General features: G+C 37.3%; 1 protein-coding gene across 1 annotated transcript in view; it reads left to right on the top strand.

The window, feature by feature from the left end:
• The first annotated feature begins 228 nt into the window (after positions 1 to 228).
• The window catches only part of IARS2 (isoleucyl-tRNA synthetase 2, mitochondrial), a 44,013-nt gene continuing 17,130 nt past the window's right edge, over positions 229 to 27,111 (top strand). The window contains exons 1-12 of the mRNA XM_005905560.3: positions 229 to 603; positions 2,358 to 2,480; positions 7,272 to 7,431; positions 8,305 to 8,453; positions 8,538 to 8,587; positions 8,669 to 8,778; positions 8,866 to 8,956; positions 9,302 to 9,417; positions 13,899 to 14,068; positions 15,011 to 15,101; positions 16,676 to 16,827; positions 18,559 to 18,719. Coding sequence (XP_005905622.2) covers positions 337 to 603; positions 2,358 to 2,480; positions 7,272 to 7,431; positions 8,305 to 8,453; positions 8,538 to 8,587; positions 8,669 to 8,778; positions 8,866 to 8,956; positions 9,302 to 9,417; positions 13,899 to 14,068; positions 15,011 to 15,101; positions 16,676 to 16,827; positions 18,559 to 18,719 — 1,640 coding nt within the window. The 5' untranslated portion in view covers positions 229 to 336. The remainder of the gene's footprint in view (positions 604 to 2,357; positions 2,481 to 7,271; positions 7,432 to 8,304; positions 8,454 to 8,537; positions 8,588 to 8,668; positions 8,779 to 8,865; positions 8,957 to 9,301; positions 9,418 to 13,898; positions 14,069 to 15,010; positions 15,102 to 16,675; positions 16,828 to 18,558; positions 18,720 to 27,111) is intronic.

Raw genomic sequence — 27,111 nt, 5'->3', positions numbered from 1 at the left:
CATTTATAATTTTATATTAATTACATGTTGAAGTGGTAATGTTGGTTATACTGAATTAAATAAAGTAAACTTTAAAAGGAACGCGCCGTGATTGAAACGTGAGCTTGTGGTGCGGGCCACACCTCTTCCCGCCCTCGTAGTCGAGAAAGCTGCCGCCAAGATCTGGATGTGGATCGCTCCCCGGCCCGCGTTGCGCTCCCCGCCTCTTCCCCGCCCCGCGCGCGTGCGCACTCCCGTAAGGCTCGTCTCCGTACTCTAGGCTCCCCGTTCCCACAAAGCCCGGCCGGAGCCGAGGCCCCGGCGCCCTCCCGGACGCTGGGGTTGGCTTGGCCCGCCATGCGTTGGGGGCTGCGCCCTCGCGGTCCGGGGGAAGCGGCCCTGGCCGCGGCCTGGAATTTGTGGGTGCCACCCCGCCTTCCTTGTCGACCTCGCTGGCGAGGGACAACTGGGAGCCTTTTGGTGCGGTCAGTCACCGGGGCCAGTAACCAGCCGCAGAACTCGAGTAATGGCAGCTATCGGGACACGGTGTTGCTGCCGCAGACCAGCTTCCCCATGAAGCTGCTGGGCCGCCAGCAGCCCGACACGGAGCTGGAGATCCAGCAGGTACGGGCGGGCCTGTGCTCCGCGGGGGCCGGGAGCGGGGCCTCGGGAGGGGTCACGGGCCCTCCCTGGAGCCACGCCTGGGCCACCCACATCCAGGGCAGGGCAGGGCAAGGCAGGCCCGGCCGCAGGCTCCAGGCCCTCTTGGGCCAGAGGTGTTGCGATCAGACCAGTGGGAATCATGCACTTCCCACAGGTTGTTCTGGGTGAAAACACAGGTGCAGAAACCTCTAGACAAGTCCACTAGAGGTGGCGGGTTCCAGACCGGAGTGCTAACCCGGGTCTTCTGCATTGTAGGCAGAGCCACCCACCTACCGTCTGAGCCACCAGGGAAGTCCAGCGGTCAAACAGCTATGCTCAGATAGCATGGATGGAATACAAATGCCAGTTTTAGCTTATACAAAACTAGTCGAATTTAGTCCAGTGATTTTGTTTAAAGTAAATTAACATGTACACATATAAATAATGCGATCCTGAGAAGAAGTTGAAGTTCACTTTTATGGTATCAATAGGTCCTTAGTTGGAAGGTGGCTTGTTTGAAGGGTCAGGTAGCTGTGGTTACTTCGTCTCAGTCCTCTTCCTCACCTGTGCTTCTGTCTCCTGTATTAAACTGAACTTTCTAAGGCCAGAAATTCACTTGTTAGTTTGTGTAATTCTAGGGTCTTTAAAAATCCCTGATATTTTGGATATATGGGATTCATGGGGTCGGAAAGAGTCGGACACGACTGAGCGACTGAACTGAACTGAACTGAAATATGCTTAGCTTAAATATTCTTATGACAGCTCTCAGAGTTCTAGACTCATAAGCCTGTTTTGGCCATCTAGTTTTTTAAGTGTTCCATCCAGTACCTTCTGTATTTCTGAAATTGTGACAGTTTCAGATATCTTCTTGTATAATCTTCACACCAGCTTGGTGGGTTGAATATTATTAATTTTTTTTTTTTTTTTCAAATGAGGGAATAGGCCTACAAAGGCAAAGTGACTTGGCCATCGTCACACAGAAGATGAGGGAAGGGGAGTGGGATTGCAATCAGTGTTTTTCCAGACTGAGAGTAGCAAGTGTTGAGGCCAGAGCATAACAGGAATAAGATATGAGAGAAAGTGTGTGTGTGTGTGTGTGTGTGTGTGGTGGGGGATCTACAAGTCCTTCAACATGGAGTGGAGGGGGATGGAGTTCTGAGACAATGACCAAGAATTCTGTGGTACTAAACCTTTGTAGGGCTTCCCAGATGGTGCAGGGGTGAAGAAATGCTTGCCAGTGCAGGAGACACATGTTCAATCCCTGGGTTGGGAATATCCCCTCAAGGAGGGCATGGCAACGTACTGCAGTATTCTTGGCTAGACAGTCCCATGGACAGAGGAGCCTGGCAGGCTACACCCCATGGGGCTGCAAAGAGTCCGACATGACTGAGAGACTAAGCACAAACCTTTTAGGGTGCTGTACACCTTCATACAGAGCTTAGACTTTAAACTGAAGTCTGCAGGGTAACTGTTGAAAAGTTTTAAAAGATAAGTACTCAGATGTGTATTTTATTTATTTTTTATGTTATTAGAAGGAGTGAAGTTTTTTTTTAATAAAACATTCTTAAACTTATTTTCTAATTGGAAGATGTGCATTTTAGAAAACTCACCTTGTGTTTTAGAGTTGAAGATATTGGAATGTGATAGGAAATAAACTGGTGCTGAGTGTTATTTATGGCAAGATTAAAGTGTATGTGTTTATGTGATGTGCAGACATTGTTGTTCTTTTTAAACAGAAATGTGGATTTTCAGAACTTTATTCTTGGCAAAGAGAAAGAAAAGTGAAGGCTGAATTTTGTCTTCATGATGGACCTCCTTATGCAAATGGTGACCCTCATGTTGGACATGCTTTAAATAAGGTAATTTATAATTTTGGTTATAAGATGTGAGGGAAAATCTTTATTTAAATACACTTTGGAAAAGAGTATATTCTAACATTACAGCAATTATGTAAATTTGCATTGACATAAACTAAAATGTCTTAATAGAAAGCAGCAATGAACAGTTTTAGTACCGTGTGAAAAATAACATCACTGGTATTTGCTTTGAACTTATTTTATGTTAATAAGTATCATATTATTCAATAAATAATTAATGAGCATCTGTTATGTGCCAGATATTGTCTAGATTCTGGGGATAACAGTGAACAAAATAAGGATAAGTCCTGTTTTCATGGAGCTTGTGATCTAAACAGGAAGGCACAGAAGGATAAGTAAAATGTTTAATATGGTAGGTAGTTGCTAGAGACTGAATATTTGTCTCCCTCCCCCTGCAAATCATATGTTGAAACCTAATCTCTAATGGTGTGTGGAGGTGGGGCCTTTGAGAGATGATTAGGTCAGAGAGCTCCCTTGTCCCTGTATGCTATGTGAGGTTACAGTGGGGAAAATGGGGGTCTATGAACCAGAAAGTGGCCCTTACCAGATACTGAATTTGCCAGCCCCTTGATCTTGGACTCCACAGCCTGTAGAATAGTGAGAAAGACATTTCTCCTATTTATGCCACCCCATTTATGCTAATTCTCAGACACTCTGCTGATGTCCAAGAATTGCTTGGTTGTATGTGTGGGAACCCCCCCTGCCCCCCACCACACACACAATCACACATACAGACAGACGTATACACACACATAGAAATTCTTCTCAACCCAAACTGACTAAAAGATAGTAATAATAAGTACTTTAGAAGAAAATATAAGAAAGGGAAAACTAATAGGGCAGGTCAGTTGGGCAAAGTGCAGTTTTACTGAATTGATCTGGGATGCCCCCTTCACTGAAAAGATGACATTCCTGTAAGGTCCTCAAGGAAGCAGGGGGGTAAGCTGTGGGGTATTTGGGGTAAGTATAGCTAAGTGAAAGAGGAGAGTGAAAAAGCTGGCTTAAAACTCAGCGTTCAAAAAAACTAAGATCGTGGCATCAGGTCCCATCACTTCATGGCAAATAGAAGGGGAAAAAATGGAAATAGTGGCAGACTTTATTATCTTGGGCTCCAAAATCACTGTGGATGGTGACTGCAGCCATGAAATCAAAAGATGCTTGCTCCTTGGAAGAAAAGCTATGATCGGCATATTAAAAATCAGAGACATCAATTTGCTGATAAAGGCCCATATAGTCAAAGGTATAGTTTTTCCAGTAGTCATGTGCAGATGTGAGCGCCGAAGAATTAATGTTTTCGAGTTGTGTTGCTGTAGAAAACTCTTGAGAGACCCTTGGACAGCAAGGAGATCAAGCCATTTAATCCTAAGGGAAATCGATGCTGAATATTAACTGAAGGACAGGTGCTGAAGCTGAAACCTCAATACTTTGGCCATGATGTGACAAGCCGACTCATTGGAAAAGACACTGATGCTGGGAAAGATTGAGGGTAGGAAGAGAAGGGGCAACAGAAGATGGGATGGTTGGATGGCATCACTGAATCAGACGGAGCAAACTCCGTGAGATAGTGAAAGACAAGGAAGCCTGGTGTGCTGCAGTCCGTGCGGTTGCAAAGAGTCGGACACAGCTTCATGACTGAACAATAGCAATAGCTAAGTGCTTCCCATGTGGTTCAAGTGGTAAAAAAATCTGCCTGCCAATTCAGGAGACACAGCAGACACAGGTTAGAGCCCTGGGTCGGGAAGATCCCTGGAGTAAGAAATGACAACCCACTGCATCTGTGTGTGTACTGAGCATACACACACAGTGCCAAGTACAAAGGCTTGAGGTGAATTTTCTTGGTGTGTTTGAGGAGGATAAAATGAGGTTTTGGTATCAGGGTGATGCTGGCCTTCCAGAATGAAGGCTTCCTGCCCTCATCACTATTTTGGTTTCTATTGCTATAATTTTTTTTTTTTTTGCCAATTGCAAAATTTCAGAAGGTTGAAGCATAACAAATTCTTCTATGTCTGGCTTCTTTTACTTGTGCAGTGTTTGATATTCATACATGCTGTTATGATGTCAATAGTTGATTCCTTTTTAGTTGTCAATAATTGTAGAGAAGCATTCCATTGAGAGAGTGTACCACAATTTATTTACTATTTTTTTCAGTCCTTTATTTTTATGTGTACTTTAATGGAAAGTTTGGAGAGGACATGACCTTGGACATCTGTCTGTATTTTCACCACCAGAAATCTGGTCATTGAACAAGTCAGTGTTGCTATTAGAGCAGAATTATATTATAATATGTATTACATATTGTATTAGACCTTCCATGGCGGCTCAGACAGTAAAAAGTCTGCCTGCAATGCAGGAGACCTGTGTTCGATCCCTGGGTTGGGAGGATCCCCTGGAGGAGGGCATGGCAACCCACTCCAGTATTCTTGCCTGGAGAATCCCCATGGACAGGGGAGCCTGGTGGGCTATAGTCCACAGGGTCCCTGAGAGTCAGACACGACTGAACGACCAACACTTTCTTTAACTTTCTTTCATTGTATTAGACCATTTAATTGTATTGAAAACTTCTAAAACTTTTGAGATGTTACACATATTGCACATTCCTTGGTATAAAGTTTGTTTGCTTCCACGGAGGCCAAATCATGCTGCTTGATAGCTCATTTTCAAATTATTAGGCATATTACATCAGATGGTAAAAAAAGCATTTATTTCTTTTCATGGATAGAACTGAAGTGCTTTTTTTTTTTTTTTTAAGTGCACACTATTTGAAAGCAATTTCTTTCAAATTTTGTTTTAGTTAGAGTTTATATTTGAAGTAATTATAGATTCAAGTGCATTCGTTAAGAAAAAAATAGAGAGGATTCCGTATACATTTTACCCAATTTCCCCAGTGGTAAAATCCTGCAAAACTGCAGTATTATATCATAACCAGAATGTTACATTGATACATTCAAGATACCGAACATTTCCATCAAGAATCCCTCATGATGCTCTTTTATAGCTATATTTATTTCCCTCTTTTCCCACCATCTCCTTAACTGTTCTCTACATCTATATTTTTGTCATTTCAAGAATGCTATATAAATGTAATCATACAGTTTTGGGGGGTTAACTTTTTTCACTCAGTGGTATATATTGTATATTTACATCTCAATTTGGACTAGCCAGTTTTGATGCTTATTACTGCTGGTGGCTAGTAAGGACTGTATGAGATATCACAGTCTAGAGCATATGTGCATGCTTTCCTTTATTCAGTTAAGTACTTGTAGAATAGGGTGTATATGCTTAGTCGTGTTCGATTCTTGTGACCCTGTAGACTGTAGCCCGCCAGAGTCTTCTGTCTATGAGATGCTCCAGGCAAGAATCCTGGAGTGGGTTGCCACTTCCTTCTCCAGGAGATCTTCCCGACCCAGGAATCGAACCCAGGTCTCCTGCATTGCAGGCGGATTCTTTACCGACTGAGCTACGAATAGTGGCAGTCACCATTCTAAATGCTGGAAGTTTACAGATGAAGACAGATGGGAGCTCTGATTTCAAAGAGTTTGTATTTTCCAGGAAGGGACAGATAAATAAATAAAACAACTTCAAATAGGGATAAATAGAAAGGATGTTATTTATATTGATTGATGTAAGTAATATACATAACAAAGAGTATACAAATCTTAAGTATGTATCAGTAGATGAATGTTTTTGTTATATGACTACCCCCAGATTGCAAGGCCCCCTGCCCTTTGGTAAGAAGTCTAAAGGAGTTTTACATAGAAGTTGTGAGAGGAATGTGTATTATCTTTTCTACTTTTGAGAGACATGGAAGGGAAGATATATTTTTCTGGACTACTGCATTATTTAATTTTGGGAAGAAGGAATTGAGCCTGGAGCCAAGTCTGTCCTTTGCCTTTGAGCCTCCATTTTTCAGTGGGTATATATATTTTTTCAAATTTGCTGCCCGGCAACCCACTGCAGTACTCTTGCCTGGAAAATCCGATGGATGGAGGGGCCTGGTAGGCTGCAGTCCATGGGGTCGCTAGGAGTCGGATAGGATTGATCGACTTCACTTTCACTTTTCACTTTCATGCATTGGAGAAGGAAATGGCAACCCACTCCAGTGTTCTTGCCTGGAGAATCCCAGGGCCGGGGAGCCTGGTGGGCTGCCGTCTATGGGGTCGCACAGAGTCGGATACAACTGAAGCGACTTAGCAGCAGCAGTATCTTAAGATGAGCTAGTAAACAGTTACAGAACTTTTCTAAGAGATCTACTGTGTTATTTAGGGTTTTAGTAGTAACAGAGTTAAGCATAATATTTCATACTCTAAGGGCATTATAAATTCTGCCTTGATTCTGTAATATTTATGAGCTAAATATACATAATATTATATATAATATTGGATTATTCACATAAATAATTTTTTTCCATGAGAGTAAAGCAAATTATAATTTTTTACTCTAATTTTTAGGAAGTTCAGATTATTTCTTAAAGTGGTAGTGTGGATTGCTTATTTGCATACTCCAACTTAAAAAAAATTAGTAATCTTGGATATAATGTTTTTCACTTTGAAATCTTTTGTAATTTGATTTCTTCCTGGGGGAGTTAATGACATTTTAAAAATCAGATATTTGTTATGCTTGTATTTATGTAGAACATAAGTTGATTTAATAGGTAATTCTATATAAATCCTTTAAAGTTGGATTTTATTAGTGTTTTAAAATGATACTAAGAGAACATAAGTTGTAGGCCACATGCTTTTTGTATGAATGATGATTATCATTTCATCTTTGCAGATTTTGAAAGACATAGCCAATCGATACCATATGATGAGGGGTTCCAAAATACATTTTGTTCCAGGCTGGGATTGTCATGGGTTACCCATTGAAATCAAAGTATTATCAGAACTTGGTGGAAAAGCTCAGAATCTTTCAGCTATGGAAATTAGAGAGAAAGGTAAGTAATCTCTATTTCTGTTTCAAAATGTTATTTGTAAACCATAGTTCCTTGGAAAAGTCAGGACTTTATCAAAGACACTTGTTGCTTTTTGTTTTTTGCTATTGTTTTTTCACTTATAATGAGATCAGTTGGAAACCACTGTGTCACAGAAGATTCAGATTTTGTGTAATTGACTTTTGTGAGAACTTTGAAATTATTATTTTTGTTATTGTTTTTATTTACTTTCTTGGCTAGAACCTGTTGACCTATACCTAAACCAAAAGTAAATTTTAAATTAAAATTTATTTAGAAGTCTCTTTTTCGGTCCTTTCCTTCAATAGAGTGAGTCAAGGAGGACTCGTCTGATCTTATCTGTTAAACTATTGTATAATTGGATATGATTTTGAAGATCTCATACTTCTTGTGAAACAGTATGATTGGTTACACTAATTAATTGTGTGTGTGTGTATGTAATGAAATAATTATTCTCTGACGTTTTCTTAAATTATGAAGTAAGAGTAACTTTTCCAGTTTGTTTTTTTTAAATGTAAGATCATTTTATGATCTCTGAATAATGGAAGAGACAAATTTTTATAATTTTTGTATATTTTTTATAATTTTTAAAAATTTTGAAATTTTAGTTAATTTTAGAATTTGTTGTAAGTTATCTGCTGAATACTTTTAACTTTGAGGATAACTTTACTTTTAAACATTTTTATAGTCTAAATTTTGTGTAATACCTGCATTTAGAGAGATACATGCTAAGCTGTATTCAAGAATTTTAACTCATTTTCAAATTGTGTGTGATGCTTTCATTTAGAGATATACATGCTAAACTGTGTTCAAGAATTTTAACTCATTTTCAAAAGGCTTTTTGTTTATTGATTTTAGCTAGATCATTCGCCAAAGCAGCAATTGAGAAACAGAAATTGTCATTTATTCGCTGGGGAATAATGGCAGATTGGAATAATTGCTACTATACTTTTGATGGGAGATACGAGGCCAAGCAGTTGAGAATTTTCTACCAAATGTATGATAAGGTAATAAAGTTTTTTTTTTCCCTTTGAGTATGTTGAATTACCTGTTACAGAATTCCAGCTTTCATATATCTTTGTCTTTTATAGGGCTTGATTTATCGATCTTACAAACCTGTGTTTTGGTCTCCTTCATCAAGGTATTTATGTGTTTTGGGTAGCTAAAGTGGAGAATTTTGTGGGACTTCCAAATATTTATGTTTAATGTTTTTAAACCTTAGGACTGCATTGGCTGAAGCAGAACTTGAATATAATCCGGAGCACATCAGTCGCTCAGTGTATGTAAAATTCCCTCTCCTGAAACCTTCTCCTAAGTTGGCATCTCTTCTAGGTAAGATTTATCCGTTGTTTGAGTTTATTAAACTTAAGGAATTAAAACATTTGATTTGCTAGCATATTTGAAATTTTATTTTCACAGATGGTTCATCTCCTGTTAGTTTTTTAGTCTGGACCACACAGCCTTGGACAATTCCAGCCAATCAAGCTGTTTGTTACATGCCAGAATCAAAGTAGGTATATTACAGCAATCTTTGTTTTGTCCACAAATAGGATCAGTTCCATTTTTTAGCATTATTTTGATCTTATTGCATCCTCATTATCCTCTTAAAATTAGTGAATTATCACTTAGTTTTTATGTTCATATAGATTTTATTAAGCTTTAGAGAATACCACTTAAGACCCTATTTTCCAGCTTCTTTGGAAAAGAAAACAGAAATGTAAGGAATGAAGTCCTTTGAAAATAGTACTTTTTTTAATCTTAGTTAGTTTTTCTGAAGTGATTCGAAACGTTTAAAATGTTATCTGTGGTTTTTCCTTTTTCATTGTTAGCAGCTTACTCCTCAATTTTATTTTAGGTATGCTGTTGTGAAGTGTTCCTCATCTGGAGACTTGTACATTCTAGGTGCAGATAAAGTAACATCTGTTGCTTCTACTTTGGGAACAACATTTGAAGTTATTTCAACATTTTCAGGTGAGGATTTACAGATACTCTGACAGTCAAAGTCATTAGAATACTGGGTTGATCTGCGTTCAGTACCTTGCTGAACATTGCTCATTGTGAATAAAACAAATATGGCTTCTGCCTTTCTAGAATATATTTTATATTGATCAAACTGAAGGAGAATATACATTAAACATGATAGGAGCATAGAAAATATGAACATTGACAAAGTCACAATAGTTGAAAAAAAATTTTTTGACAAATATCCAGTGGAAAATTAGAAAAATGTCCTCTATACAATATAAAATGTGCAAATTTTCCTTTAAATTTTTATTCAAAAGTAAATTACTGAAAACTATTTTTATCTGATTTGATCAAAAGAGCTAGGAAGGAAATAAATCCCATTTATTTTGGGGTATATGATTTTAATAAGGAAACTGAATAAATTCTGAAAGTTATTTCCAAGATAGCATTTCTGTCAAAAGAATCCTTAGTAAGCTATAATTTGGGACTCCTAAAGTAGTGGCTGATTTTGAAATATAACTATGGAAATCTAAGGAAGTTTAAAATAACCTTTGATCTTTAGGGATGGTATATCTTTGAGTTTCTTATGAAAGAAAAAAGATCACAAGTTCAGTTCAGTTCAGTTCAGTTCAGTCGCTCAGTCATGTCCGACTCTGCAACCCCATGAATCGTAGCACGCCAGGCCTCCCTATCCATCACCAACTCCCAAAGTTCACTCAGGCCTCCCTATCCATCACCAACTCCCAGAGTTCACTCAGACTCACGTCCATCAAGTCAGTGATGCCATCCAGCCATCTCATCCTCTGTCGTCCCCTTCTCCTCCTGCCCCCAATCCCTCCCAGCATCAGAGTCTTTTCCAATGATTCAGCTCTTCGAATGAGGTGGCCAAAGTACTGGAGTTTCAGCTTTAGCATCATTCCTTCCAAAGAACACCCAGGGCTGATCTCCTTCAGAATGGACTGGTTGGATCTCCTTGCAGTCCAAGGGACTCTCAAAAGTCTTCTCCAACACCACAGTTCAAAAGCATCAATTCTTCGGCGCTCAGCCTTCTTCACAGTCCAACTCTCACATCCATACATGACCACAGGAAAAACCAAAAATGGAAAGATTGTCCAGCTGAATAGAGAAGACCTCAAAATGTATCAGTTCAGATATAAGCCAGTTAGAGGTTTAAACAATCTTAACAAAAATCAAAAAGTTTTTAATGTCAAAGGCATAAAAGAAGCTGCAGAATGTTTAGTATTTAATACCATTTGTATCTTATTGGTACATTTGGTAAGTTAGAGGATCTGGTATATTCTTAAGTCCATACCCTTCACTCACCTCTTTTTTTAAAAAAATTGATATATATAGCATTGTATTAATTTAGACATTTGGTATAATGATTTAATATTTGTATGCATTGTGAGATGATCATCATAATAAATCTAGTTAACATCATCATCACACATAGTTACAGAGTTTTTTTCCTTGTCATGAGAACTTTTAAGGTCTATTCTCTTCAGTTCAGTCACTCAGTCATGTCCGACTCTTTGCGACCCCATAGACTGCAGCACGCCGGGCTTTCCTGTCCATCACTGACTCCCAGAGTTTACTCAAACTCGAGTCGGTGATGCCATCCAACATCTCATCTTCTGTCGTCCCCTTCCCCTGCCTTTAATCTTTCCCAGCATCAGGGTCTTTTTAGATGAGTCAGTTCTTCGCATCAGGTGGCCTAAGTATTGGAGTTTGAGCTTTGCAGCAGCCCTTCCAATGAATATTCAGGACTGATTTCTTTAGGATGGACTAGTTGGATCTCCTTGCAGTCCAAGGGACTCTCAAGAATCTTCTCCAACACCACAGTTCAAAAGCATCAATTCGTTGGTGCTCAGCTTTCTTTGTAGTCCAACTTTCATATCCATACATGACTATTGGAAAAACCATAGCTTTGACTAGACGGGTCTTGTTGGCAAAGTAATTTCTTGCTTTCTAATATGTTGTCTAGGTTGGTCATAACTTTTCTTCCAAGGAGCAAGCACCTTTTCATTTCATGGCTGCAGTCACCACCTGCAGTGATTTTGGAGCCCCCCAAAATAAAGTCTATCACTGTTAACTTTGTTTCTCCATCTATTTGCCATGAAGTGATGGGACCAGGTGCCATGATCTTAGTTTTCTGAATGTTGAGTTTTAAGCCACTTTTTTCACTCTCCTCTTTACTTTCATCAAGAGGCTTTTTAAGAGGTTCTGTTCTCTTAGCAGCTTTCAAATATACAATATAGTATTATTAATTACAGCCCACCTCTTTTTTAAGTGCAGAAGATAGTAATAGACTTCATTGACATTTTAGATGTTGCTACAGAAGTTGAATGGCATGCTCAAAAGGTTTGTAAAAGTATAAGGTTAAATTTAAAGATCCTTTTTCTAGACTGCTTAACTGTTTCAAATTATCACTTTGTAGAGAACTGATGGATTGCCATTTTGATCCACCATGTTTCAGAGCAATTTGTATACTTTTCATTTCTGGCTGAATAATCTAAGAACAGCTGGCTTTCTATTTACTAAAGTAGTAGGAATGTTGAACAGCTGAAATGGAACATTTTTGGGGGGATAGATTTTCTTTCCAGAAAGAAATGTCAATTGTTTCTCAATCATCTGGGGATCTTTGTTGGGAGGTGAGGAAGAGTATTAAGTATTATAAGCACTAAGTATTGGGGCTAAAGGAAAGTTCATAGATAAAGTTTACTTTGCTCCAAAGCTGTGGTTTCCATACTAAAAATGCGTAAAGAGTACAGCACAAGGTTGTAGAGACTGGTGTTACTTGTCAATCTGATTTCTAGAAAAGGAATCAAAACACAAACTAAAGAGTTGATTTCTCTAAAAATCAGTGCTGACCTTTTCTCTCTTAACAGCATTAAAATTTGCATGGAAAAGAATGCATCCTAAAGTAATTTTCCTAGTAATTCAGGTATTTCCTGGTTATAAAATGCCAAGTCATCCAAGTGAGACAGCAAGGAAGGCTTGTGATTTTCTTCAGAAAAGGGAATTTTGTCAGGATTTTATAAGAAAATGTCAGTTTTTCTCACACCTCTTACCCATTGTGCTGTTTTAAGCAAAATGAAATCAGCAAAAGAGCTGTCTTTTCTATGAAATGTCCAAAGTTAAAAGATTTGTGTTCTTCTGGTGATATGTGTAGGCAGTATAGTTTTTATTGCTCTATGGCTAGAAAAAAGGATCATAGAAGTGGAGAAATTTATAAAGGCAGTTTTTTTTGTTGTTAAATATCATTTAGTTTGGAAAGATGAAGAATGATTTGTGGGGAATATCTGAGGCATAAGGGGGCCATTGACCATTCTTCAGTTATTAATGCTAAGGACTAGATAGAATAAACAGACCTATTTAGTATGTTGGGTAAGTGGATGGGTAGAACCAGTGAATCATTTTAAAGCTTGAAACCGTTTATTTTTCGAATGTATGAAAGAAAGATTAGTTTGTGGAGCTCAACTCAAGAGGCAGTAAAGTTGGGAAACAGCAATGGTGTAGAGGGCTTCCCTGGTGCCTCAGTGGTAAAGAATCCACCTGCAGTGCAGGAGATGCAGGTTTAATCCCTGGATCAGGAAGATCCCCTGGAGAAGAAAATGGCAACCCACTCCAGTATTCTTGCCTGGGAAATCCCATGGACAGAGGATCCTGGAAGGCTATAGTCCATGGGTTTATAAAGAGTCAGATATGACTTAGTGATTACGTGATAACAACGACGACAGAAAACTTCATAGATGATGGGTATGGTATATTATTAAAGGGAGCTAGAGTTATGTACAATATTAGAGTCAGACTTGCCTTTGAACTTGAATTTAGTCATTTGTTAGCCATGTAACCTCAGACAAATTGCCTATATTTTCTTGTTTTCTGATTTGTAAATTGGAGATAACGTTAGCTGTTTTGTACTATTATGAAGGTGAGGTCAGAGTTTATGTTGAGTCCAGTGTACGGTGGGTACCCAGTAAATGTCAGGTATTATTTATCAGATCTTACCTTTTCAGGGTAACATTATGAAAAGCAACAGCAATGAGTTCCCATAGAGGTAGTATTAGAACCTGCTGGTCGTTGACCCATTGATCTAGAATTTTTTTGTCCTCTGTTCTAAAAGGCACATAACTGTACATAAATTAGAGAAATGTTCTTGAGTTCATTTGATTATCTATTTAATTTAATAATTACCAGTACTTTAAAGCATTTACAGTGCAGCAAATATTGTGATATGTTACCCAAAATGCTTAACATGCATCAACCAGTTTATCCTCACAGCAGACCTGTGAGATACAAACTGTAATTACTTACAGTTTATAGATTCCTGAAAGTCGCAGAACAAGTAAAAGGGAAAGCCAGAATTTGAGCCCAGCCTTGTCTCAGATTTTGCTCCTCTCAGCCTGATATCTGTTGCTTTCCTTGAAGAGATAGAAGAATCGCCATATAAAATAACTCTCAATTGTGCTTTTCTTTCCCCACAGGTGTGGACTTGGAAAATGGTTCTTGTGCTCATCCTTTAATTTCCGAGAGGGAGTCTCCTCTTTTACCTGCCAATCATGTGACCATGACAAAAGGAACCGGGCTGGTTCACACAGCCCCGGCTCATGGTATGGAAGATTACAGTGTAGCTGCTCAACACAACTTGTCCATGGTACTGCTCCTCCTTTTTCCTTTTTAATAATTGCTTTTGTAGAATTGAAGTGATAAACCCTAACATCTTTACTTTTTGATAATAAATGATAATTTTTGTCTTTATAGTTAAGTTGTGAAATGCTTTTGTGCAATAAATCTCATTAGCTCATACTAACTAAGAATCATTTCCTAGAATCAGCACAGAATTGGCACAGAGTTGAAATTGAAGAATACATAGTAAATAGGGGCATTTTTTTTCCAAGTACTAAGTCACGTAGACAAATTACTTTCAAGCCATGAAAAATGGTGAGTGGGTTTTGCTTATGTGAATGTGTGCTTAAGTCGCTTAGTCATGTTCAACTCTTTGCAACCCTGGGGACTGTAGCCCACCAGGCTCCTCTGTCCATGGGATTTCGAAGGCAAGAATACTGAAGTGGGTTGCCATTTCCTGCTCCAGGGGATCCTCCCTGACCCAGGGATCAAACCCGCATCTCCTGTGTCCCTTGGATTTGCAGGTGGATGCTTTACCACTGAGCCACCTGGGATACTGGATAATTCCAAAGAGCCATTTTTTTCAGACTAAACCATCCTCTCAAAATTTATTTTACACATGAGTTACTTAGCAAGTTTTTCTATTTAGTTAAAGACAAGTCTCAAAGTCATCACAGTGTATATACATGGCCACAGATCTGTAAGTTAACAGAAGTTTTTAGTATATCTTGTTACTTTTTATTATTAAATTCTAGGTATGTGCTTTAGTAATACAGTTTGCCTTTTTGGTGATTTAAGTGTTTAAATTCACAAATTCTGATTGACTAAGAAGTGATACCTAAATTTCAGTACAGTGAAAGACTAGACTATAATGAGATGTTTTATACAGTATATATTGTTTTGCCAGATGTTGTCATAAGATAGAAAGTCTTGATGCTTTATTTTAATTGTTCAGAACGACTCTTTGTAGGATTGTTTAGTGAATGAAGATGGAGTTTTCACAGATGCTGCAGGTCCTGAACTTCAAAACAAAGCTGTTCTTAAAGAGGGAACAGATGCAGGTGAGTCCTGTGTATGTTGATATTGTGTTGTTTTTTTTTTTCTTTTTTATGTTGATATTGTAAATATGCATTTTCTGAGAAGCAGCCAGCAGTAATCTTTGCTGACAGTTCTCTCAATCTTGCACTTTCAACAGAAGCAAAAAGCGGAAATTGTATTTTATTTTGCCACGTGGTGTAACATGGAGTTTGGCACTTTTTCATCTTTCACTTTGAATTGCCCTACTTGTTTAATCACATCAGGGCGGTCAGCAGGGAGTGGTGTTACCTTAGAACAGCAGAGATAGTCATCAGCAGTGTGAGTTTCGTGGAAGGATGAAGTCAACCTTGGGGCTGGATGTTGACTGAATCACTCACTCACTCCTCTAGTAACTCATATCACTGACCTACACTATGAACACCTTTCTTTGCCCACACCACGACTAAGGCCAATTAGATCTGGTGTATTAATTCTCCTAGGCTCTTGTCACAAACTACTATAAGTTTGGTGGCTTAGAACAACAGAAACTTATTCTCTCACAGTTCTGGAGGCGAGAAGTCTGAAGTCAAGGTGTCAGCCAGGCTCTGCTCTCTCTGAAAGCTCTGTGAAAAAGTCCTTCTTTGCCTCTGCCTAGCTTCTGTTGGCTCCGGTAATCCTGGGCTTTCCTTGGTTTATAGCTGTATCACTCCAGTCTGCCTCCATTGTCCCCTGTCATTTGCTCTGTGTGTCTCTCTCTGTGTATTCTTTCTTCTTCTTACAAGGACACCAGGCGTTGGAATTAGGGCCCACTCTAATCCAGTGTGGGTGGTTTAGTCGCTTAGCTGTGTCGGACTCTTTGTGACCCCATGGACTGTAGCTCTCCAGGCTCTTCTGTCCATAGGGTTTTCCAGGCAAGAATACTGGAGTGGGTTGCCATTTCCTTCTCCAGGGCATCTTCCTGACCCAGTGATTGAACTCACATCTCCTGTGTCTCCTGCATCACAGGCAGATTCTTTACCCACTGAGCTATCAGGGAGGTCCAGTGTGACCCCATCTTAGTTGCAGACTGCATCTGCTAAGTCACTTCAGTCGTGTCCAACTCTGTGCGACCTCATGGACTGCAGCCTACCAGGCTCCTCCATCCATGGGATATTCCAGGCAAGAGTCCTGGAGTGGGGTGCCATTGCCTTTTCCAAGACTGCATCTACAAAGGCCCTATTTCCAAATAAGGTCACAGTCACAGGTTGTAGGGGCAAGGACTTAGGGGACAAAATTCAAGCCAGTATACCTGGTTTCTTTGGATTACCTGGAGACCATTTGAAGATTCATAGTATGAGAGACTGTGACTCTGGATTTGAGATGTAGAGTTCTAGGTGTGTTCTGTCGTCTTTGAGAAGAGCCCATGGGAATGGCATACTTTGGAGTCTGCTTAAGGTTTTACAGTTTCTGCTTTTTTTGTCTGGAGATTCCCAGATTATGCCTTTGCTCCCTGGTAGATGGCTACTCTTCCTGTCACCTGTTGGCCCAGATTTCGTACTCCCTGGAAGTTTAGAGAGTATTAGGGTTTTCATAGTACTTTTTCATTGTGTCTAATGTAAGTTGTTTTTTGTTTTTTAAGTTATAATGATGCTTCAGGCTGCAAAGAATTTGTTGAAAGAAGAAAAATTGGTACACAGCTATCCCTATGATTGGAGAACTAAGAAACCAGTAGTTATTCGTGCCAGCAAGCAGTGGTTTGTAAATATCACGGATATTAAGACTACAGCCAAGGTATAAAGGGCATCCTGCTGTAAGGGTTGGGTTTATCATTCCCTCATTCATCCCTTCCCCAGGATGAAAGGTTTATCTGTGAGGTTGGGGTAGGGTTTTGAGGGTAGAAGGAATTAAGGCTATTATTAATTGGTTTCATAAAATTGTGGAATTTTAGATCTGGAGGGACCTTGGGTTTCTCCATTCCGTCATGACATATGTGGAAACTCATGCTTAAAAAGGTTAATTAGTTTGCTCTAATTTCCTGCCCAGTGTGAAAGTAGCATAAAATTACGACCTGAGTTCAGCAAATTGTTTAAACTCTCAGAACCTCAGTTTCCTCATCTGTATAAAGGTGATAATAATGCCTACCTCATGAGATACGTGAATAAGAGTTCCCAGAACAGTGTCTGGCACATAATAGGCATTTACCAAAATTCTTTTAAAACCCTTTGCTTGAAGGGTTGAATTGAATTCACAATTCATTTGAAAAGCTATTACTTTGAGCTAACAATTACTTTATAGCTGGCATTTTAAATATTAATTTAAATTAATTAAAGCTCTTTCATTCAATACATAGATGTATCTGTGTGTGTGTGTGTGTGTGTATCTCATGAATAACTTGATTCTATTAAATGAAAGAACTCAAATACCATATTTTGCTTTTGTTTTTCAAATATATATTTGTTGACCATGCTGAGTGTACAGATACTTTGCTTTACAGCTTGCATATAGCAGTACTGTTATTAGTTGGTTCATTTGTTGGCCTGGCAGTTTGGGGCCCTTGCCAAAGCTATGGAGGCAGTTAATACTTTCTACATTCATGTAAATTGGAGAGCTGTGCTATGGACTGTTTCTTTGCTTTGTTCTGTTTTTTTTACATTTCTCTATAAAGCCTGTTTTTCTTACCTGTAAATGTAGTTTGTGACTTTCAGCTCTGCATAGATTTTTGTTGCAGAACATCCAAATCTGATGCTGATGCAGTACGCTGAAGACAAGTTTGTTTTCTTAACTTCCTTATGGAAAATTTTTAGTTAATCTTTGCAGAAATAGAGAAAATAATATACTGCCATGTTTCCATCACCCAACTTCAACAATAATCAACTTTTTGCCAATTTTATTTTTAGCTACATCCCTACTCATTATCTACACTTCCTACCCATTGGATTATTTTAAAGCAACTTTTAGGTATTATGTTTTCCATAAATATTTCATCATATATATCTGACATTTAAAATTAAAACATAACTTTCATGCTGTTATTACCACCTTAAAAAATAATAATTATTCCTTAACTAAACCGTACTACATAAAATTAGGTTGTATTTCAGTATCCTTGTCAACCTAAGATAGGAGCTTATTTCTTAAACATTTAAAAAAGAAACCTGGAAATCAAGTTTGAATTGAGTTTAACTGAAGTTTAATAACGTGTAGTACTTCTATTAAACCTGTTATTACCAATTTTGATCTAGGAGTGTTTAGAAATTAGTATAAAATCGCTTGTCACTTCTTCAAAGGTGGAGTCTGCTCTTGATGTTATTTATTAGATCCTTTGTGGCCCTGTTTTAATATCGCCTTGTTTGCTCTGAAATCTATGGTTTTTTTGAGATTAGTTTCTCTTTGGCAGGGAGAGGGGGCATGTAAATGCCTATAAACTTCCAAAATAAGGAACTGTATCATGATAAAGAATGGGAGTTCTAGAAAATTTGTTCTGCTTTCTCTCACTGAACTTGATTTGTGAATCAATTGCAGGAATTGTTGAAAAAAGTGAAATTTATTCCTGGATCAGCATTGAATGCCATGGTTGAAATGATGGACAGGCGGCCATACTGGTGCATATCAAGGCAAAGAGTTTGGGGTGTTCCAATTCCTGTGTTTCATCATAAGACAAAAGATGAAGTCTTGATCAACAGGTAGAACTCTTTCAAAATTTTTCAGCACTTTAAAGTGAGTTGTATTTTCTTCAAAAATGGAAAAATAGTGGACTATGGAAAACTCTTGATATATGTTAAATAAAATAGTCTAAAATAACTATCTTTTTTAGGGAAGTAAAATATAAATTTCAAAAAGATCCTTTCAGATGGGTGAAGTTTTAACAAATACTGGATTATTTTCAGTATTGATAACTCAGAATTAAAGGCATTGACTTTTTTTCTTTGAGAATTCATTATTCCTGACTGTGTGCCTAGCACTGTGTTGGAGTAAGGTGTCAGGAACCCAAAGTGAGCAGATTGAGTGGCCCAGTATGTAATTTTGATTTAGGAATCAGTGTCGGTCTTTCACTCTGAGTCTGTTTTTTCTCTCAGTAGAAATGGTGTTAGGTAATTGTACAGATAATTTAAAATTTAAGAAACTATAATATAGTTGAATGCACTAGTTATTTCTTCTTTTTTTGTTTAATTTTCTTTTTAATTTGGAAAGATAATACATGAACCTAGTAAACAATTCAGAATAGAAGAGCTTATACAATAAAAAGGTTTTTTTTTTGCTGGTCATACACTAGACCCTTTTTCTGAGGCAATAGACAAGACTGACATGGTCCCCGCTCTTATTGTGGTAATAACCTAGCTGGTTTATCTTCTGGCAAATTAGGGTGGCTTTCAGGATTGTTACTGTTATTAAGAGATGTGGAAAAGGGAATATTAATCATTTCTTTTGGGAATATATCCTGAATTTTCATTTTTTTGGAAGTAATTTTGTTTCAGATTTTTTTTACTAAGTTATTCTGTAATATGAACAAAGAGTTTGACTACATTTTGGGAAGTATTTTCACATTTTATCAGTTGAGGATCCAGTGAGGATTTTGAGGGCATGGAGGCAGCAAGTAATGGAGAATTCAGGAGACAGCGAGGGGAATTCAACATCATTTTTGTAAAAAGGTTGTGCTTTTCATTGACTACATTATTAGTATGCTGTACGTGGTGTTTTTATGAATATATATATTTTAGTTTTTTTTTAAATTGTCGATCCCAGTGTTTTGTTTTAAATTACCTTTCACTGCATGTTGGGTAGTTCTGAGTATCCTTGGTGTGAAGGCTCCTTTTCACTTTGAAATATTCTTGTGTCACGACTTCAGGGAAAATCTGACACCTTCTGGCAACATGCCTCAGAAAGAACTAAAGGATTTGCTTTGAACCCAAAATAGTTTGTTTGCTTCCTTTGTAGAGGATATGGCATTTGAGAAGGGCCTTGAGAATTGGGCAGGAAATGGGGGAAAGTACTTAGCAAGTAGTGGTATTAGAAGCTGAGGAGCCAGAGTGGCAAAAACATAGCACGTATAGGACTGTAATGGGGCTTCGGGGTGTGTGTGAGGGGAGCAGAGAGGTAAACACCCGAGAAAGCTTGACTGGGGCAAACTGAAGTCAGCCTTGAATACCAGGCTAAGGAGTTTAAACTTTTAAGTAGGAGTGAGGAGTAAGAGTGTGTTTTAGAAAAAGAAGCTAGAAGTTAGAGATCAGGAAGTGATTGTAAGATTATTGCAATATTATTACAGTTTCGAGCTAAGACTCTTTGACCCAAATACTGTTGCTTATATTTTTAAAATTTAGAGCTTGATCACATAAAAACTAGTGTCTTATTTTCCCTACTGAGAATTAAAGTTGAGATAAATTTACACAAGTATTGCTTAAATTCCTTACCAGGGAGTTTTCCTTGAAGGAAATGTTTATAAAAACACTGTGATTGTTCCTCACTCTTTTCTGCACTTAGAGAGCAAGATTTTTAGGGAGTTTCCCTGAAGTGATTGAAGTGTACCAGTTGTACATATTAGTAAGTAGAGCAAGCTGGTTTATTTGACCATTATTTAATCACTACAACAAAATGGTACCTAGGTCAATTGGTCAGTGACGTAGGTGAAATAAATGTGAGCTTTGTCAGAAAAAACAAGCAGATTTTTTTTAGGTATAATTTGTGTTTTATTTTCAGTCAGTTTGTTTGCATGGTGAGTAACAGATTCTTTTCTCTGCATTGAGCTTTGTGTTGCTTGCGTGGTATAGTTGATTTCTGATTTTGAAGTCGCAGAGATATACAGAACATTGGCCTACAGAAATGACAGACAGACTTAGTCACGTTGTCTGTCAATTCATAGGTCATTTTCCTGTACACCATTTCTGAATAGTAACTCTAATCCTCTTCCATGTTTGGTCCTTTAAGTGGCATAACAGTTGATTTTTTTTTTTTTAATGGATGTTAATTCTTAATTATTTGTCAATTTTTAAATACCACATGAAAGGATGTCTGTGTTTTTTCCTGAATCAAGTGAGAATCGGGTGACCATGATTTTCTTGGTCTTCCTTGAATATGCCTTTGCACTGCAGTGAGTTGGCAGCCATCAAAAGTAACAGCATCTCCACTGGAAATTGACGCACAGTCCACATGGAGTTGCTGTTACAATCGATGACGCCATTAAGAACATCAGAAGGTTCCCTTCGCTTTGCAGGATGAAAGTATAAATTATCTCTTATGTAGTTTCACAGAAGAAAATCTTGATTTATTCTTTCCTACAGAAGTTGAGAGACTGGTAGATATGAAACTTTGATGTTTAATTTTTATTTTGAATTAATGTTCTCATTTGTACTTTATATTCATATTTGTATTTTCTCAAGAAATAATTCCACTTTTGACTTCAGTATCATTAATCATTTATCTTAATCTGTGATATAACATCTTTATAATTTAGGTGGAAATCTATTAATAATTAGTAAAGACAATTACTCTTTATATAATAAAGATAAATATAGAAACTAGGAAGGAAAAAAAGTTATTAAGTTTCTTTCATTTCAGAACATTTAAGTGTTAATGCAATAGTTAACATGCATTTAGGAAACTTAGCCCCTGATTTACAGAAATATGAGAAATTTCATTAGAAACATGCAAGGAATTTCAAATTTGAGTGTTAGATTTAGCTACCTCAAATTTTTGCTTATGTTAATAATAATGACTTATTTGTGAAAAAGTTCGATAGTATTCATCAAGTAAAAATTTCTCCAAAATTGTTTCCTGTCATCTTCAAAATATAGGATTAAATTAAAAACAGACACCACCCCCAATTTCTAGAATTAAATGTAGTAAATAAATATGAAACATTTAGCCTCTTACCTCATTCTTAATTCCAGTGACTTCCAGAAGAAAAAAATATTATAGTCCTTAGCATTTTTGCTTTTATAAAGACAAAACGCAGGGAACTGAAATGACAGCAACAGTTTCTTCATTACCTTATAATCTTAATGCTGTTTGATTTCTAGGAACACGCTAAATAAACTTGAGCCCAGTTGATATCGAAGTTCAGAATGATTGGTTGATGTGGCAGTGGCTGGTTCTACCTAGTGCATTTTCACAGATTGAAACCCAGGAAGGACACATAATATGTGTGTTTAGATAAGGCCATTGCGTAAAGTACAAAGTTTTATGATGGACTTATTGCTTTATGAAATGCAGCATTAAGATGGAAGCATAGAGATTATGTAGTGATAAGTGGTTTCACCCACTTTTATTAACAGTAATTTATACTGATCTTTAGGTTATAAGTTAACTGTGTGTTTGTGTTAAGTTTAGCATTTTATTAACAAAGGGGGGATTTCTTATATTTCAAAAGATAAATTTTGACTACTTCTTATGTTCTATTTTTCAGAAGAATAATATCACTAGAAATTGTTTTAAAACTTTAAAGCACAATCTCAATTTTGTAATAAAAAGTTACACTTCTAAGTATTTATCCTAAGGAAGCAAAAGGACTAACATCTCTTATACACTAACATCTCTTGTATAGATATAGATATATAGGTAGATAAATGTAGGGATGTCTAATACAATTGTTTATGAAGAAACATGATATGAAAAAGAAGAAATAAAGTCAGTTTGGGAAGAATTAATAGGTGGCCATTAAAAATTAATAGGTAGCCATTAAAAATGGTAGCTTAGCTCTTTTTTTTTTATGGTTTTGATAGATTGTTTGATAAAATAGCTACAGGAAAAAAGTCTAGAACATCGTATTATATTCTCATCTTTGTAGAGCTACCCCAAATTCCTCATGAAATTATCCTCATTTAATTTCAGTTTTCAAATTAGAATTTTATCTTCCTTACATTCCTTAGGGAGCCCCTAAATAATTACTAAAATCTGAGCTTATCAGCAGGGGGAGTTAAAAATGAGAATCATCTGTCACAGACTTGAATCCAAGCAGCCTAAGTAGCTTAGCTCTTAATGGTTGCCTGACTCCCTCTGTATGAAAATCAAATAAATGTAGCCCATCCCAACATTTGACTGTTTCTAAGTTTTTTACAGTGCTGTAATGAGTACTTTCTGAGCACTTGTACAGCATTTACTTGTATTTCTTACCCAAATTACTTTTCAGATTTTGTTTGAATATTAAATTTATCTTTATTTTGCAATCCACTGTGGTCATCTCAAGTGTGAAAGTTATATGTGCTCATTTATTTTTATTGCAAATTTTATTTTTAAAACTGCCACAACTTTTTGGGACATTCAGATCACCAGAGTATATAGGTCAGGAGAAAGTTCTCACTTTGTTATACCAATTCCATGCACTTAAATTTTGATTTGTTTGGGTTATGAGAATGTTTTTATTTTTGAAATCTGCTTTCTTATTTGTTATAAATTTTGTTCAGCTTTTATACTCTAATTCAGAGTTGTCTTTATTTTCCTTTAAAAACATATGTAATATAGTTGTCTAAGATCTCAAAATAGAGTTAAGTTGCAGAAGAAAATGCCTTTAGGGTACATTTAGTACATCATATTTTTATATTTCATGATAAAAAGGAAGGAAGCAAGTCTTGCTCTAAATGTTAGTAAGACTTGGTCTATTAATGTGGCAGAGCTTCTCTCCCCTCTTAAAAATGCTTTGTATTTGTTTTCAGTACACTGGAAAAAAACATTTTTTTTGTTCATCTGTGTATGTTGGGAAGAACACAAAATAGTCATTTTCTTAGTAGTATGTATTTGATTTATGACAGCCTTTTTGAAATTAGATTTTTTAAAGCTACTACAGGATTATTTTCATTGGTGTAGATAACATTGTGTGGTTACATCGATTTTAGTAAGTATTATTAGGTAAAGTAAAAGAAAAACAAAATAAAACTTTCCTCGTCACTGAAATAAGGGACTTTTATGTGTTAAAAAGCATATTTGCAAATAAGGTTTACATAATACAATACTAAACTTTTTATATTGGACCATTATTTTGTATATGTAAATAAACTACCTATATCTTTATAAGGAAATGTAGCAATTAAAACTTCAACTTTAGTTAGGCTAGAAGTGGTTAACTAAACTTGATGTGATTCTATAATAATAGTTACCTTAATAACATGTCAGTTGCAAAATTGAAATCTTTCTTTGCTGTTGGGTATTTTTCATTACAGACTCTCACTAAGATACTTGAATATAGTTAAGTAATAATTAAAATATAATTCTGAAACTTCATTGAATTTATCTGTGACTTAGCAATATAAAAAATAATTTCATTATAGTTGGATTAGGCATTCTGAAATGGATATGCAAGTATCATCTACAATTGTAAGGAGACTAAAATATTAGGACTTTTTTTTAAGAATAAAAATTTTCTAGCCAAGATGTGGAAGCAACCTGTGTCCATTGATTGAGGAATGGATAAAGGAGATGTGGTACATATATACAGTGGAATATTATTCAGCCATTAGAAAGAATGAAACAGTGCCATTTATAGGAACATGGATGGACCTAGAAATTACCGTACTGAGTGAAGTAAGTCAGACAGAGAAGGAGAAATACCACATGGCATCCCTTATATGTGGAAACTAAAAAGAAATGGTACAGATGAACTTACAAAACAGAAAGAGACTCACAGAAAATGAGCTTATGGTTGCCAGCAGGAAGGGGTAGTTAGGGAGTTTGAGATGGACATGTACACACTGCTGTGTTTAAAATGCGTGACCAGCAGGGACCTGCCGTGTAGCACATGGAACTCTGCTCGAGGTAATGTGGCAGCCTGGCTGGGAGGGGCGTTTGGGGGAGAATGGACACACGTATATGTGCGGCTGAGTCCCTTCACTGTTCACCTGAAACTGTCACAGCATTGTTAATCGGCTGTACCCCAGTACAAAATAAAAAGTTCAAAAGAAAACAAAAAATAAAAATTTTCAAATAGTCTTCCTTCTCCAGGCATTCCCAGTATCCATAGAAACTGAAGCTCAGAAGAATGACGTGATGTATTCCTGTCAGTATCTAGTAAGTTGCAGGTAGACTCTGGTCTTTGGACTTGGTGCTTGCTCTGTCAGCGCACTTGTCTCTGGAGACTTCCTGCTTCTGACTTGTCTCTGGTTCACGCCTTCATCCTGCATGGGTACTGAGGGTCTTTTTGCCTTTGCCCAGCAAACCCCAGAGAAGGGGAGTATGAGTTCACAGATGCAGTGTTTGTCTTCGTAAAAGAGTTAGAAAGGCTGAAAGTGAAAGTCACTCAGTCGTGTCTGACTTTTTGTGACCCCATGGACTGTAGCCCACCAGGCTCCTCTGTCCATGGAATTCTCCAGGCCAGAATACTAGAGTGGGTAAGCCGTTCCCTCCTCTAAGGGATCTTCCCAACCCAGGGATCAAACCCAGGTTTCCCTCATTGCAGGTGGATTTTTTACCCTTTGAGCCACTAGGGAAGCCCAGAAAGGCTGAAAGGAGAAGTAAAGCAGAATTGAGCCATGATTTGGGAGACACAGTTTCAAGGCCTCGCTTTTAATTGTGTTACTTGCTTATAAGGCCCAGCATTTAAGGAACCCCAAGACACAGAACAGTTTATCTGTCACTTTAGCCATTTTTAAATGAATCCAATTAGAGAGGTCTTATAAAGTCCTTTTATTAATAAAGGTATACACATAAATATATAAACTTGTATATACACAAAAACTATTTTGAGTAATAAAATCCTAACATCATGGGAACCCACTCCAGTATTCTTGCCTGGAGAATCCTTTGATAGTATCTCTTTTTTGTTCTAAGAGTAATAGCGTTAGGTTTATTCAGATTTTCTATTATAGTATATTCAGTTTTCTTAACTGATACAGTGTTCTGTGTAAACTATATAAAATAGTAATATGTAACTAAATATTGTCATATAACTAGGTAGTTATTGCACAAAGTTTTTATGGTCTCATGTCACAAAAAGTTTATCTTTACTGTTAAAGTCCATATGAAATGTGTGACTGTATTAGAAATATGGACTTGTGCCCATTTACACATCCTTATGATTTATAATTTCTTCAAAATAAATGTAGCATCATACTTTTTCAGTCTATTCTTTGAAGTATAACCAACTTAAGTATTTTGGTTTTCAATTTGTAGAGCATATTTAAGTTATAACACCCATTTGGTTTTTGCCTCCCATAGCAATTTTTCATAAACACTTCATTTTATCTGATTTATCAGACTTAGAGAGATTTAGTGATTCATAATACATGGTCATGATTAATAACAAGTAGATCCAGGTCAGGAGCATAGAGGTTTTTTCTATCCACTCCTTCCATTTCTACCAACTCTTGTGGACCTGCATTCTTAGTTACTTGTGTTAATGGAGTGTGGTAGAAAGGAGGATAATTCAAAAGTTGGCTTTAGTATACATACTTTAATCTTTAAATATTAATATGTATGTGTGTGATATGTGTTTTGGTAATTGGTTAACAAAATTAACTGTAAAGTTTCCTGACTTCAAAGAATCAGTTTAAATAATAGATATTGATTACACCAGATCAGATCAGATCAGTCGCTCAGTTGTGTCTGACTCTTTGCCACCCCATGAATCGCAGCATGCCAGGCCTCCCTGTCCATCACCAACTCCTGGAGTTCACCCAGACTCACGTCCATCGAGTCTGTGATGCCATCCAGCCATCTCATCCTCTGTCGTCCCCTTCTCCTCCTGCCCCCAATCCCTCCCAGCATCAGAGTCTTTTCCAATGAGTCAACTCTTCGCATGAGGTGGCCACAGTACTGGAGTTTCAGCTTTAGCATCATTCCTTTCAAAGAAATCCCAGGGCTGATCTCCTTCAGAATGGACTGGTTGGATCTCCTTGCAGTCCAAGGGATTCTCAAGGGTCTTCTCTTACATTCTTCTTCTTCTTCTTATTCTTCTCTTATTATTGCTTACATAATGCCCATTAATATGTGCCAGACACTGTTCTAGGCATTTTGCATATAAGCTCAATTAATATCCATAATAGCTCTCTTAATGATACTTTATTATTTGCATTTTTGCAAACTAAGTAAGGTACAGAATATTGAGTGCTTTGCCCAGGGTCACATAGCTAGTAAGTGATAGGGTCAGGAATT

The sequence above is a fragment of the Bos mutus genome, chromosome 16, assembly GCF_027580195.1.
Source record: "Bos mutus isolate GX-2022 chromosome 16, NWIPB_WYAK_1.1, whole genome shotgun sequence".
Lineage (NCBI taxonomy): Eukaryota > Metazoa > Chordata > Mammalia > Artiodactyla > Bovidae > Bos > Bos mutus.
The sequence above is the reverse complement of the archived record's forward strand: the minus strand, read 5'-3'. Positions and strand labels throughout refer to the sequence as shown.